Source organism: Nicotiana attenuata, unplaced genomic scaffold (assembly GCF_001879085.1).
Source record: "Nicotiana attenuata strain UT unplaced genomic scaffold, NIATTr2, whole genome shotgun sequence".
NCBI lineage: Eukaryota > Viridiplantae > Streptophyta > Magnoliopsida > Solanales > Solanaceae > Nicotiana > Nicotiana attenuata.
In genome coordinates this window covers 84,713-100,815 of record NW_017670580.1, presented here as the reverse complement: position 1 = coordinate 100,815, position 16,103 = coordinate 84,713, and the positions used below count along the sequence as shown (strand labels likewise).

The following is a 16,103-nucleotide window of genomic DNA, read 5'->3' as shown; positions in this document are numbered from 1 at the left end:
TGAAGGAAGGATGAGCATAACAAATGACTTTAATGTACTTAATCAAAATGAACAGGAAAAGCAGACTGAACAAGGCAGAACAGTGGAGCAAGGCCAGTGCAGCAGGAGTGAAGGAATAGGGGTAATGCAAAATTTACACAACCAACAATGAAATTAGTAGCTTGGAATATCAGGGGAATTAATAAGTGCTTCAAGCAAAAGGAGTTAAGTAGATTTATCAATAAAAATAAAGTTAGCCTTATGGCTATATATGAACACAGGACAAATGAAGAAAAAGGCAAACAGATCATGAAAAAGATAACAGCAAATTGGAGATATAGTGCAAACTATGATAGCAAAGGGAAGGGGAGAATATGGGTGATGTGGGATCCAAACAATATCCAATTCATTGAAATGTGGAAAAGCAATCAACTGATTCATGGGAAGGTGAACATTGGTAATGGTAGGATTCAATTCTACTTTACAGCTGTGTATGGTCTTCATACAGTTGAAGATAGGAAAGGACTATGGCAGGAATTGGAAGGGATCAAAAACTGAAATTGATGAAGCATGGATAGCAATGGGGGATTACAATGCAGTGAAGGGAGTGGAGGACAGGAAGAGTGAAAATCCAGTACAGGAAGTAGAAATAAGGGATTTTAGGGACTTCATGTTAAACAATGGCATGAATGAACTAAAATATATAGGCAGGAACTTCACATGGACAAATAACCATGTGTGGAGTAAAATAGATAGAGCCATAGTTAATGCTGAATGGATGACAACAATGAACCAAATGGAAGTGGTGGTGATGGAACCATTCATATCTGATCACACTCCTCTTTGTTTACAATTTGAGGAAATAAATGCAGAAGGTCCAAAACCATACAGATTTTACAACTATGTTGCTGAGCATCCAGACTTTCTACAAGTGGTTGACAAAGCATGGAGTACAGTTACTAGAGGGGAAGGAATGGAAAGAATATGGCAGAAACTTAAAGCAGTGAACATAGAGCTGAAGAAGATGCATACAGAGGAATTCAAAAAAGTCAGAGAAACAGTCCGAACAATTAGGAAACAACTGCAGGAAACACAAGAGAAGATGCAAGACCCAAATCATCCAACTGACCTGTTTGATACTGAGAAAGAATTAAGAAGAAAGCTAGAGAAATGGGTACTGATTGAGGAGAGCATTTTGAGACAAAAGTCAAGAACAAAATGGTTGAAACTTGGGGATTCTAACAGTGCTTATTTCTATGCTTGTATGAAGAGTAGGACTTCTACAAACCACATTAAAATCCTAATGACTCAAGATGGGAAGCTGCTGCAGAATGACAAAGAGGTGGAGGAGGAAGTGGTGGGATTCTACAAAAAATTGCTTGGAAATGCTGATGAACAAATCTAATTGATCAACCCAACAGTCATGAAGAATGGAAAAATACTGACATGAAGCCAACAAATGAAGCTAATAGAGCCAATATCTACAGAAGAGATCTATAAAGCAATAAAGAACATAGATGACAACAAAGCCCCAGGATGTGATGGATTCAATGCATGTTTTTTCAAGAAAGCATGGTCAATAGTGGGGGAAGAAATAATCCAAGCAACAAAGCAGTTTCTTGATACATGAGAGATATACAAACCAATAAACTGCACAGCTGTGACTTTGATCCCAAAAGTGAAGACTCCAACTTCAATCAAAGAATATAGGCCCATCTCCTGCTGTACTGTACTATACAAGGTGATATCCAAGATAATAACTACAAGACTGCAGATTGTTATGGACAGCCTCATTGATACAAATCAGACTGCATTTGTACCAGGAAAAGTTATATTTGATAATATCATTCTCAGTCATGAATTGATATGGAAGAAAGGGCATTACTCCAAGATGTATGATCAAACTTGATATGCAAAAGGCCTATGACTTTCTAGAGTGGGGCTTCTTAAAACAGGTCTTGATAGCATTGAATTTCCCTGAAAGATTTACTCAATGGATCATGAAGTGCCTAAGTACTGTTTCATACTCTATACAAATAAATGGCAGGCCTACTTGTCCATTCCCAGCAAGAAAAGGACTAAGACAAGGGGATCCCCTATCCCCATTCTTATTTGTTTTAGCCATGGATTACCTAAGCAGACTACTTAGATCCTTGAAGAACCAGCCAGACTTTAACTATCACCCAAGATGTGAGAAGTTACAAATTATTAAGCTAGAATTTGCTGATGATTTGTTGCTATTCTGCAGAGGAGATGAAGTATCCATTCAGATGCTATACAACTGCTTCCAGGAGTTTTCAAAGATGTCAGGACTGAAGGCAAACACAAGCAAGAGCTCTATATACTTTGGAGGTGTGAACACAGCTGTACAACAAAACATCATGGAGAAGTTGGGGTTTCCAAAAGGAGAATTGCCTATAAAATATATGGGAGTCCCATTAAGCACAAAAAGAATGTCAATCATACAATTTCAACCACTGTTAGACAAGATGCTTGGTAGGATTACATCATGGACTACAAAATTTCTCTCATATGCTGCCAGGATTCAGTTGATAAAGAGTGTACTGCTATCAATTCAAATATACTGGTCTCAATTATTTATTTTTCCAAAGAAGGTGGTTCATGCTATAGAAGCTATATGCATGAAGTTCTTGTGGACTGGGGGGATTGATTTAACAAAAAAAGCTCTAGTGGCATGGGAAAAATTGTGTCAACCAAAGGAAAATGGAGGCTAGAACTTGCTGGATATTGAACTATGGAACAAAGCAGCCATATGCAAACTACTATGGAACCTTGCTCAAAAGAAGGACAAACTTTGGGTGCAGTGGATTCATACTTACTATGGGAAAGGCAAAGCTGTAAACTGTATAGAAGCTAATCAAGCTTCATGGCTAGTAAAGAAGATACTGAATGCTAAGCACTACATGATAGAAGCAGGGATCAATTTGGAAGAAATACTTGAGAAGAAGTGCCTAACAATCAACAGCATATACAAGATGTTAAGGAAGGATCACCAGAAGGTTCAGTGGAGAAAGCTGGTATGCAATAATGGAGGAATGCCAAAGTGGAACTTTATACTGTACATGGCTTTACTGGGCAAACTGAGTACCAGGGACAGGCTAGCAAGATGGGGAGTAATAAATGAAACACTATGTCCTATGTGCAAAGTGGAAGAGGAAAGCATGGAGCACCTGTTCTTCAAATGTTCATTTACAGCAGGAATATGGAGCAAAATACTACGGTGGATAGGAATCAACAGGCAACCGATGGAATGGAGTCAAGAAGTAGACTGGGCATGCAGCAATGCTAAGAGCAGATCAGCAAACTCTTAAATCTATAGAATAGCACTAGCAAGCTGTGTATATCAGGTGTGGCAGGAGAGGAACTACAAAATTTTACCTAAGACTAACAAAAGACCAGAGGACGTAACTGACCAAGACAAGCTATACAAATGATAAGTGGAAGGGGATACACGATACCAAGACTACAAAGAAGACTTGAGGACCTGAACTTTTATCCATAAGGGATGATGAATACTGAAAATGTAAATAGAATAGTGAATAGATAATCAGTAAGAAGAATAGGAGTTACATTGATGAATATTAAGTCTGGGAGAATGTCCAGACTTAGTTTGCTTTGTTTTGAGCTATAATTTCTTGCTTTGGTAATAAAATATGATAATTACCAAAAAAAAAAAAAAAACTTTAAGATTAGGGAATCAGAGACCACAATTTACCACCAAAAATAAGTATTTAATTAAGATATTATTTAATACTAACAAATTAAAAAATTAGTACTAATTCCTAATACACTTCTAATCCATACAAAACGCCGGCATATTTTCCCGGTCCGTCTTTTACAAAGTACACGTCCCTAATTTTTTGGAATGCATGCCACGTCAGCAGGCTATCTGAACCGGCTTGGTGGCACTTCCCGACCGCCCGGTTCACCTCTAGTGCCTTCGCAACCCGGTCTAACCCACCGTAAAGTTCGCAGAACCTCATCAAGTACTTTACATCATAAACATTATTTCCAAAAAACACCCTGAGAATTCCCAAAAAGTCCTCTAACTTCCCGGGAAGCTCCCGGCGCGTGAGGATTTTCACCAGGTAAGCGAAATCGTACGCGCTGTGAAACGTGACCCAATTCACTGAGTCATTACAAACCAACCCAGAAGACATCATCAACTCAGCAAAACGCGCCGAGTCAACCCCGAATTCCTTGTTCTTCTCGAAGTCAATCCCGTAGCGACGCAAAAGCTCAATAGAATCCGGCGCGTGACGATCACGCGCCACGTCGAAATCGGAAAAATTGAACTGCCATATGTACCGGTGCACCCCGCCGGAACCCAAATCCGGCAAATTCCCGTCGGCGTCCGACAACGTGAGTCCTAGCTGAATAAGGTTCAAAATGTCAACGTTTGACTTCAACAACTTATAATGTTGCCCATGTCGCCGGCGATTTTGCTGGAAAGAACCAACCTCCGGCTTGAAAATAACGCCCGGGAATTCAGTATCCATTGAGATGTAAGGGTACTGATCAATAGCTGTTCGTATAAGCTCAAATTCAGAATCAATATTATCGGACCAAACTTCCCGGATCTTAATCGGGTTCGGATCCGAAGCAGCTTTTTCAACAGCCATGAGTCACAATTTTCCAAGATTCTCAGATGGGTGGTCTAAAATCGAAAATAAATAATGGGTTTGCAGTGAAATTGAAATCTGAAAGCAAAAAGCTTTGATTTGCTGATGTGGGTGTGGCGAAAGAACTGGTTTTTATACAAAGGAAAAAGAATCTACGAGTGTTGCTTGGAAAGAGAGGGATAAGGGGATTTAAATAAACAAAGGAATGTTAGAATTAAAAAAGGAGAAAAAGATTACCAAGTGGGACAAGGGAGGGATTAGTTCATTGTTTCCAAAAAACTGCGGTTCAGACAAGGAAAAGGAGGAAAAAAAAAAAGGAAAGGTTCTGTTTTTTGGGTCTAAGTTCAACGCGTCTGGACAGTTTATAAATCAAGTTGGTACAATAATGCATTTATTGGTAGAATAGAATGCTAATTCACAGTCCAAAAGGGAATTGGTCTAAAAAAGGCGGCTTTATTTGTGAGTTACGCTATAAATCTTTATATTTTATGTTGCAATTTGTTGCGTGTGATTTTTGTGTTGTACAGACTGGGAGTGAGCTGAATCTGTTGCATGCCGGTCAAGTGGAAAATTGACATCATCGTGTGTAGAAGTTGGGTACTTTTTCTTCAATTTTAGGTTGTATAAGGGTGATATGTTCTTACGGTATTTTCACAGCACCGATCAATGTAAATTGACACTATTTTACATTACATTAACAGCGACATCAACACATAAGTTAGATATGTACTTTGATGAGCAGGGGTGGAGCAAAAATTTTACTAAAAGAAGTCAAGGGGTGTTAATGTGCAACATATATACATACAAAAAAAAGAAAAATGGCCTAGCTAGACAATGTAGTTTTTTTTTTTTTTTGATGAGCAAAGAAAAAGTAGTTTTTCAACGAAAGGGTGTCAATCCTTCAATACATGTGGATCCGCCACCGTTGATGAGATTCAAATCTAACACCTACGGAGTCCAATACCTTTACATTTATCGTTGACCACTTAATTAGGCATGACATGTGTTAAGTGATTTAACGAAGTAAGGAAAAAAAAAAATATATACATATATATATATATATATATATATATATATATAAATTTAGATTAAATTAAAAAAAAAAGTCTATGCATATATTAGTTGGTTAAACATTATGTGGATAAATTTATAGGCACAATAATCGACAATCCCTTAAAGTTGCCCACACTTTTCACTTAGATACTTCATCTTAAGCCTGTTTCATTTAAGAAGTCGAACATAAAACATGCGTGTAATTCACACGCCGGAATGACAAATAAGATGGGGACATGTGGATTTTAAAAAGAGTAAAAGAAAAATAAGAAGCCCACCCCATCCTTTCGCCATCTTCCCGGATGCCCCTACCCCCCCCCCCCCTCCCCCAAAGAGAAGAACAAAGGTACCACGCATGTCGTCTTATCCACTATTACCCCTACCATCATTCTTCAATAACATTAAGAACAAGCAGTAGACATAATAATCAGCTAACAATTTCTCTTGTCATGGATGATTAACCTCATCAGATGTCGCAGTAAATTGATTTACTAAATTCAATACCTAAGAACAAATGGGTAAACTTCATCATCCTGTTTTTTTCAATTTAGAGCAATCAATGAAAACTCAGATCTGGGAGAGGGAGAAATTTATGTCAATTTTTTTTTTGTTGAAATACCTTTCTTTTAATAATTGTTTGAAATCTTTGACAAAAAATGATTCATTGTGATCACGACCTCCTCCACCAACTTGCCGTCGGCCAGGTAGGCGTTATGTTCTCTCTCTTCTCTTCATCTTTTTCATCTTGTCTTCTCCCCACGATTTTTTCCTCATCTCCTCCATAGCTTTATCTGAGTGCGAATGATGGGAAAACTTTATCTCTTGCGACTGAATTATAATGAAGCTGTTCTTATCTTTTAAAGCGTAACTCCCACTGAAAATTTGGGAGGGCGTTTCATTGCTTTGGCTACCGACATTACAATAACTACATTATGCACAACGGCAATTCGACATAGCTGGTGAAAACTAAAACATTAAGGGATGATGGTGGACTGGTGCAGGGAGAGAGAGGCGAAGGTGGTGACCTAGACATGGTGTGCGAAAGAATATGAGGAAAAAGAAAGAGAAAAATTTTAAAAAGAAAAATTGGATCTTCCACGCTCTCAAAAATGGTGTAAAACACGCATATGCCACAACACCAGATTCTGTCCAAATGATACATTTGAGATATGGTTGACGTTCAAATGGAACAGATTTAAGATAGAGTATCTAAGTGAAAAGTGTGAACAACTTTAAAGGATTGTCGATGTATTCTGTCGAATTTATATTGGTTAGACATTGTAAAAGAGGGGGGTTTTCGCATAAAATAAATTGAGAATGTGTTAGGAACTAAATTAATTACGTAATGTCATATTATTGGTAGTACCTTTTTCTTACACGCAAACTAGGAATCGGTTTTCATATTGTTTCCCGATATAGTTCTTCTATCTCCAAAAAGAGTCATAGTCAAATTATAGCATGTCTAAATTTGGAAGACTCATACCAGTGTCGGACATCTCAATGAGGAAAGAGCATCAGAAATTAGCAAAATAAAAATTACGTCGTACTAACATTTACCATGTAGCTTTATAAGACATGGCCTAATAAGATTGCCGAGGCTAGTTAGTTTACATATTTTGATTATTTTCCATTTCGAGCTTGTTCACGCTCAGTCCAAAGTCACAAGTTGTATACGGTCAAAATCAGATGTGCCCGATTTCGCAGGCTGGATGGGTTGCTTCGTGAATAAGTTCAAAATGGACCGGGCTCGAGTCTGACGACTAAGTGCAAGACTCGAAGATCGAAGTGCTCGATGAATACCGAGGCCAAGTATGATCAACCTCGAGATAATACCGTTATGGTTTCATAACAGAAAAAGCGAGATTCCCGCATGCAATGGCCCTAAGATCATGGCGTAAATTCCGGAATGGATTTGCACTAGGCGGTTACACAGCTGTATAATAAGATTCCCTACTATAATTAGAAGTTTACCTTATTTAGGATTCCCCTACTATATAAAGGGGATCCCAATCATTTGTAACGCATCAATCATTGACAAACGAATATACATATATCACTTTCTTGCTTACTGTTCATCTGAATTGCATTGTTATTATTTAATTGTTCTTATTCATCTACCTCGAGGTTGCCATAGATCGAGGTCGAGACTCGCTTACATACTGGTTCGACTTACCTTACTCTTTAATTTATACACTTGATTTCTTAATTACCAGTTAGTATTGGATTAAATCACATATCTTTAAAACCACAATACAAGTTTAATTGTTACTCGGATCTTAGGGTAAACAGTTTGGCGCCCACCGTGGGGCTAAGGATAATAGTGATTGTTTCAGTACTGATTCTGATAACGCACGTTATTTTCACACTTCTTCTTGTCAAGAATTTTTCTTCTCAGGTTAAAACATGTCAAACTCATAAAATGCACCCGTACATGGCGATGATGGTCTTGGATTTCACGGGGAAAACAATAATGTAGTTGCTCCAGGAGCCGGTGTACCACCGATTAACCCTAGGGAAGTGCCGATTATAGAACCAGTCGATGTTAGTACGCACATTGCTTTGAATGCAGACTTAGGCGCAGACCCCGGAGGAAGTGTACGCAGGGAAGCCCAATTTGGTGGCCAAGGAACACAGGGTGTAGGAGACGGGGGAGTTAGTCTCAAGGTAATATTCGAGATGCTACAACCTCAGCAGGTTGCTATCGCTCAGCTTCAAAGTCAACATAAAACTCCGAGTGTGGTCGAACCAGAAATTACTCGTCGTACTGAGCCGGTGCCAGAAAGGTCAAACGGTAATGGATCGGGGATTGATCCTGCAATTATGAAGATGCTCGAGGAGCTCACCAAAAGAATCGAGTCAGGAGAGAAAAAAATCGAAGATAATGACATGAAAGTGGAAACATACAACTCTCGTGTTGATCAAATGCCGGGGGCACCCCCGATTTAAAAGGTTTGGATGCAAAGTAGTTCGTGAAAAAGCCATTACCTCAGACTGCGGCCCCGAAGCCCATTCCTAAGAAATTCCGTATACTGGATATACCTAAGTACAACAGAACGAGCGATCCTAATGAGCACATCACTTCGTACACATGCGGGATTAAAGGAAATGACTTAAATGATGAAGAGATCGAGTCGGTTTTGTTGAAAATATTTGGGGAAACTTTGTCAAAGGGAGCAATGATTTGGTATCACAACTTGCCTCCGAATTCCATCGACTCATTTGCTATGTTAGCAGACACCTTCGTGAAGGCGCACACGGCGTCATAAAGGTCGCAACAAGGAAATCAGACGTTTTAAAGATAAGACAGAGAGGTGATGAAATGCTAAGGGAGTTTGTATCCCGATTTCAAATGGAGAGAATGGAATTACCACCGGTCATAGATGATTGGACCGTTCAACCTTTCACCAAGGGGTTGAACAAGCGGAGTTCGATAGCGTCACGACAGTTGAAGCAAAATTTGATCGAGTATCCAGCTGTAACTTGGGGAGATGTGCATAATCGTTATCAATCGAAGATCAGGGTCGAAGACAACCAGCTGGGAGCCCCCTCGGGTTCAGTTCATCCAAATAGATTAGTAGTTAAAGCCCCGAGGATACCGATAGAGAACCAAGGTTGAATAGAAAACGGTATCAGCCATATGCCGCAGACTGAAGAAACAATTGTTCGGGGCGCAATCCTCCGCGGAACGATCGAAGAAATGATCGACGGCAAAATTCTCGGGAACTTATGAGTAAGAATGGTTTTGATAAACATACTGATCCCACGAAAGCACCTCGTTATCAGAGTATAATTTTAGTGTTAATGCATCGGGGATTGTATCGGCTATCGGAAGGATCAAAGACACTAGGTGGCCCAGACCTATACAAACTGATCCTTCTCAAAGAAAACCAAACTTGATGTGTAAATATCATGGCACACATGGACATAGGACCGAAGAACGCAGACAGCTGAGGGAGGAGGTAGCTCAATTGTTCAACGAGGGCCACCTTCGAGAGTTCCTCAGTGATCGAGCTAAGAATCACTTCAGAGAAAGAGACACCAACAGAAAAAATAAGCAGGAAGAACCGTAGCATGTAATTCATATGATCGTTGGCGGGGCCGATGTTCCACAAGGGCCTATATTCAAACGTACTAAGGTGTCGATCACCAGAGAAAAGCGGCCTCGGGGTTGTGTGCCCGAAGGCATCCTATCGTTCAATGACGAAGAAACGGAGGGCATTTCTCAGCCGCACAATGACGCCCTGGTAATTTCATTGTTAAATAAAATTCAAGTTAAACGTGTTTTAGTGGATCCGGGTAGTTCAGCAAACATAATCAGATCGAGGGTCGTAGAGCAGTTCGGCCTGCAGGACTAAATTGTGCCTGCATCTCGAGTCCTAAAAGGCTTCAACATGTTAAGTAAAACAACGAAGGGGGAGATAATCCTACCAGTAAACATGGCCGGGACCATCCAAGATACAAAATTCCATGTTATCGAAGGCTACATGAGATATAATGCACTACTCAGGAGGCCATGGATCCACAACATGAGGGCAGTACCGTCGACCCTTCATCAAATGATGAAATTCCCGACAATGGATGGTGTGAAAACAGTTTACGGGGAACAATATGCTGCAAAGGAAATGTTTGCAGCCGACGAGGTGAAGCCGATATCAGCACTTTCGACCTTAGAAAAATCGAGCACCAAAGATATGCAGATGGATAAATAGCAATCACCGTCCCCAGCCTCGACCGAATCGGAGAAATAGGTAACCGAAGAAGAAGAAGAGGATTTCCTTACTCCTCGAACATTCATCATTCCCGAAGAATCAAATCCAACCAAGTCAACGGTCAAAGAGCTGGAATATGTTATACTGATCGAGTACATGTCCGAGCGAAAGGTATACCTGGGAACGGGGTTAACCCCCGAACTCAGGGAAAAACTCATTCAATTTCTTATCGATAACATGGATTGTTTTGCTTGGTCCCATTTAGACATGATAGGGATCCCATTGGAAATAACACCACACCGGCTAAACCTCGACCCCAGATTCAAACCGGTGAAGCAAAAGAGAAGGCCCCAGTCCGAGATGAAGCATTCATTCATAAAGGATGAGGTAACCAAACTCCTTAAAATAGGGTCCATTCGGGAGGTAAAATACCCTGAATGGTTAGCCAATGTAGTTGTAGTCCCTAAAAAAGGGAACAAACTTAGAATGTGCGTAGATGACAAGGATTTAAACAAGGCATGCCCTAAAGACTCTTTTCCACTGCCTAACATCAATCGCATGATCGATGCCACGGCTGGCCACGAGATCCTTACCTTTCTCGATGCCTATTACGGGTACAATCAAATTCAGATGAACTCGGAAGACCAGGAGAAGACCTCGTTTATCACCAAGTATGGAACATACTGTTACAATGTAATGCCCTTCGGGCTAAAAAACGCAGGAGCTACTTACCAACGCCTAGTAAATAAGATGTTCGAAGAACAAATAGGTAAGTCAATGGAAGTTTATATTGACGACATACTAGTTAAGTCCCTGCGTGCAGAGGACCATTTGACTCATTTGCAGGAGACATTCGGAAACTTGAGGAAGTACAACATGAAACTTATCCCTGAAAAATGTGCCTCTGGGGTCGGCTCGAGCAAATTCCTCGGCTTCATGGTATCAAATAGGGGAATCGAAATCAACCCCGATAAGATTAAGGCCATCGAGGATATCGCCATCGTCGACAGTGTGAAAGCCGTACAAAGGCTTACCGGACGGATAGCTGCCTTGGGCCGATTCATTTCGAGGTCATCAGATCGAAGCCACAGGTTCTTTTCCTTACTGAAAAAGAAAAATGATTTCGCATGGACCCCGGAATGTCAACAAGCATTGGAGGAATTGAAGCGATACTTATTGAGCCTACCTCTGCTCCACACTACGAAGGTAGAAGAGAAGTTGTACTTATACTTGGCAGTGTCGGAAATAGTGCTAAGTGGTGTACTAGTTCGAGAAGAGAAAGGTACGCAGTTTCTTGTTTATTACATAACTCGGACCTTAGGAGATGCTGAAACTAGGTATCCACACTTAGAGAAATTGGCACTTGCATTAATAAGCGCATCTAGAAAGTCAAAGCCATATTTCCAGTGTCATCCCATATACGTGATAACCACTTATCCTCTCCGAAATGTTTTGCACAAGCCCGAGTTATCGGGCCGATTGGCCAAGTGGGCCGTCAAACTTGGCGGGTATGATATCGAATATCAATCCCGAACGGCCATCAAGTCTCAAATTTTATCAGATTTCGTGGCCGATTTTACGCCAACCCTCGTACACGAAGTGGAAAAGGAACTTTTATTAAAATCGGGTACATCATGGGGGGTATAGACCCTCTTCACGGACGGTGCCTCGAATGTGAAAGGGTCCGGGCTTGGCATTGTTTTGAAGCCGCCCACATGTAACACTATTAGAAAATCTATCAAAACTTCTAGGTTGACTAACAATGAGGCCGAGTATGAGGCCGTGATTGCAGGCCTCGAGCTAGCTAAAAGCTTGGGGCCAGAAGTCATTGAAGCCAAGTGCGATTCTTTATTGGTGGTGAACCAAGTAAACAAAAGCTTCGAAGTTCGAGAGGATAGGATGCAAAGGTATTTGGACAAGCTACAAGTAAGCTTGCACCGCTTCAAGAAGTGGACTCTAGACCATGTACCTCGAGAAGAAAACAGTGAGGCTGATGCACTGCAAACTTGGGGTCATCGATCGAAGAAGATGATATTATCCCGAGGACTGCCATCCAATTATCGAGATCTGTGGTCGAGGAGGGTCATGCCGAGATAAATTCTACAAGTTGGACTTGGGATTGGAGGAATAAGTATATTGAGTATTTAAAAAATGGAAAACTCCGATCGGAGCATAAAGAGTCAAGGGCCATACGAACCAAGGCTGCTCGATTCACATTGGATGAAGATGGAACGCTATACAGAAGGACGTTCGATGGACCATTGGCGATATATTTAGGGTCGGGGGACACCGATTATGTTTTACGAAAGATCCACGAGGGCACTTGTGGAAACCACTCCGGCGTCGAGTCTTTAATTCGCAAAATTGTTACAGGGTATTACTGGGATAGCATGGAAAAGGACACTAAGGAGTTTGTTAGAAAATGTGATAAATGTCAAAGGTTTGCATCGATGATTCATCAGCCCGGAGAGCAACTTCATTCAGTCCTGTCTCCATGGCCTTTAATGAAATGGGGAATGGACATCATCGTCCCTCTACCAATGGCCCAAGGTAAAGCTAAATTCATTTTATTTATGACTGACTACTTTTCTAAATGGGTGGAAGCATAGGCCTTCGAGAAGGTCAGAGAAAAAGAAGTTATAGACTTCATCTGGGATCACATCGTGTGTCGATTCGGGATACCTACCGAAATCGTATACGACAATGAGAAGCAATTCATCGACAACAAGGTAACAGAGTTCCTCGAAGCACACAAAATAAAAAGGATCTTATCAACGTTGTATCACCTGAGCGGAAACGGACAAGCCGAATCGACAACAAGACTATCATTCAAACCTTGAAGAAAGGGTTGAACGACACTAAAGGGAAATAGAGAGAAGTTCTACCCGAGGTTCTTTGGGCATATCGAATGACATCGAAGTCCAGCACAGGGGCAACCCCGTTCTCTTTAGTATATGGCTCCGAGGCCTTAATTCCAGTCGAGGTCGGAAAACCCAGTGCCAGATTTCGACATGCATCGGAGGAATCAAATCACGAGGCTATGAATACTAGCCTCGACCTATTAGATGAAAAATGAGAAGTTGCACTTGTTCGAATGCTGCACAGAAGCAAAGAATCGAGAGATAACAATAGAAGAACCAACCTTCGCCACTTTGGAATCGGGGACTTAATTCTAAGGAAAGTCGCCCTCAATACTCGAGACCCGAATGAAGGGAAACTAGGCCCGAATTGGGAAGGACCATATCGAGTCATCAGAGTCATCGGAAAAGGATCTTACAAAATTGGCACGATGGAAGGCGAACAATTGCCAAACAATTGGAATGTATCACTACTCAAACGATATTATTGCTGAGGTATGACCTTCTCCCTTTTTCCATTTATATTTGATACTAACTTATTGCAGGGGTTCGATCGAAGACGTCGAGAGAACCCTTCTACACGAAGACCTTAGGTTTTAAAGCACGCGTTGCACTCTTTTTTCCTTAGATCGGGTTTTATCCCAAATGGGTTTTCAGGCAAGGGTTTTAACGGGCAACAACTATGTGCTACCTAAGGAGAATTCAACAGTATCCAAGGCTTCTTTTCAATCAACCTCGAATACTGGGGGGCATCACCCTCGGAGGTTGTATTTTCGAGAAAAATACTTCGCGCCAAAGAGGGTCTCGACGGGAAAACTTTGTAATGGGCCAAATGGTCGGATGAACCATGTCCATATAGAATAGTCGAACCCCGATGGAAAAACATGTACGCATGTATGAATTATTCAAAGAAGCATTTTTTCTATATCAAACACTTTGTGTCTCAAAGAAATTTGCTACTATACGAGCTCCATACTTGTGATTCTGTAAAAAATGGCTCAAGGGCCAAAATGCAAATACACCTCGAATACTCGAGAACTGTCATCGACAGTCAACACATTCGAGTTATCTAAACTCGGATTCATAAGACCTCAAAGAGGCGCCCCTTGACGTAAAGGCCAAGACCATCATACTCGGGGATTGACATTTCGAACAAGTTCAAAATGTTATCGGGAAATAAGTCCAAGAGGCACACCCGAAGGCTACGACCATATTAAAGGCTACAGCCGAAATAAAGGCTACGGCCGAAATAACGCAGCTCGGAGACGTCCGAATCCTGCAATAAAAACAGGCCTTCGAATTCTCTGAAAACCGGTTAATAAAGGCTACCCTCGGCAAAATAATCAAAGGGCTTTGATTAAATCAGCCCTCGAAAAACCTTAAGAGGTATCGAATTATTCAAATACAAACTTGTGCTAAGGCACAAAAGATAAGGGTTTTGATCGACACTAAACCCTCAAAAAACCCAATGGGTAAAAATGCATGCCAAGCATAAAGAAGTTTTTACTTAGTCTTTTAACCCGAAAAGGGGAAATAATAGCCATCTCTTAGAGGCCATAATGGCCCGATCTGTAAAAGCCTAAGGGCCAATACACTTAGGGTTCGAGATCATGTTCTCACCCGATCCGAATTCAAGTGTTCGATTATCCCGAGCCCAAATACGCAATAACTTGATTATGGCTCGGGGACTCACCATTGTCCGGCACGAGCCCTTAAGGGTCTATGCCCCAAAGTTCGAACCTCATTCGAACTCGACTACGGCAACTTCAAGGAAGCCATCCGAGACAAAATCTCAAACACACCGTTTAAAGAATGAAATTATTGCGAGAATTTTGTAAGGCAAGAAACATTGAGAGCACATTCAAGAAAAATTTTCTTTTATATACTTGAAAAGGATATGTACAAGAAACCGATAAGAGGTCTCACAAAAAGATACAAAAAAAATCCTATCTATGTCCGGGGCTGGTTTCTCCCTAGGGAGCAGCTTCCTCTTTGGGGCCCTCTTCATTGTTAGATCCGCCTTGGCTGCCTTCATCATCATCATCTTCGGAGGAGGAGACGAGAAATCTAGCATCAGCCTCGAGCGCCTTTGCTTGAGCTATCTCTTCAGTAAGGTCGAAACCTCGAGCGTGGATTTCTTCGAGGGGCTCCCTCCGATATTGGCACTTGGCCAAATCATTACTCCATTTCTCCCGGTCGGAGGCTTCCCTTAGCTCCATTTGAGCAGCCTCGGCATCTCGACCTCAGCCCTGGCCTCTGCAAGCTTAACCTCGAGTTCGTCGATCTTTTTGACCTGGGCCAAACTTTTCTCCTTAGCACCTCGGAGTTGGGTCTCAGCCGATGCCAGTTTGGCTAAAGTGGCCTCCTTCTCCGTAGCAAGGCGGTCCATATTCTCCTTCCACCGGTTGCAGTTGTCCTTGACCTGATTGACCTCTCCTCGAAGAAGCTCGATCCTATCCAGTTTTTGTTGCAGCTAAGACACTAAAGTGTTAGCCTCCACAGTTGGGTCGAGTAGACCATACTCTTTCAAAATGACAGTTACCTGGTTGTCTAGCTCGGCCTCATTTTTATGAGCCTTGGCCAGGTCTGCCCGAAGGTCCTTGAGCTCCTCCTCCTTTTGACTGCAAAGGAGCTTCAGGGCCTTCCTTTCATCCGAGGTCTTCTGGAGCTCGGCCTCGCATTGGCTCAGGTCAGTCCTGAACCTGGTGAAAGCCTACACAGAAAAAAGGGAAATCAGTTATGGAAAAGAGAGAAGAAGAAAAATGAAATTGCAATAATAGAAATCAATGCTTACTTGAGAGAAAAGGCGTTGAGCCTCTTCGAAAAGAGTAGATGAGTCGTTGAGGTCGGCGGCATCATCG

General features: G+C 41.4%; 3 protein-coding genes across 3 annotated transcripts; 2 read left to right on the top strand and 1 right to left on the bottom strand.

Moving 5' to 3' along the window:
- Positions 1–240: 240 nt before the first annotated feature.
- LOC109241192 lies at positions 241–1,384 on the top strand. The gene is made up of 2 exons (XM_019407907.1): positions 241–426; positions 488–1,384. Exons 1-2 carry the CDS (start codon positions 241–243, stop codon positions 1,382–1,384), a joined length of 1,083 nt encoding a protein of 360 aa, XP_019263452.1.
- A 718-nt stretch (positions 1,385–2,102) lies between these two features.
- On the top strand, positions 2,103–3,311 carry LOC109241191. The gene is made up of 2 exons (XM_019407906.1): positions 2,103–2,475; positions 2,749–3,311. Exons 1-2 carry the CDS (start codon positions 2,103–2,105, stop codon positions 3,309–3,311), a joined length of 936 nt encoding a protein of 311 aa, XP_019263451.1.
- Positions 3,312–3,551: 240 nt separating this feature from the next.
- On the bottom strand, positions 3,552–4,967 carry LOC109241198 (probable CCR4-associated factor 1 homolog 11). The gene has a single exon (XM_019407911.1). The coding sequence runs from the start codon at positions 4,620–4,622 to the stop codon at positions 3,783–3,785; it is 840 nt and encodes a 279-aa protein (XP_019263456.1). The 5' UTR covers positions 4,623–4,967; the 3' UTR covers positions 3,552–3,782.
- Between the last annotated feature and the right edge of the window lie 11,136 nt (positions 4,968–16,103).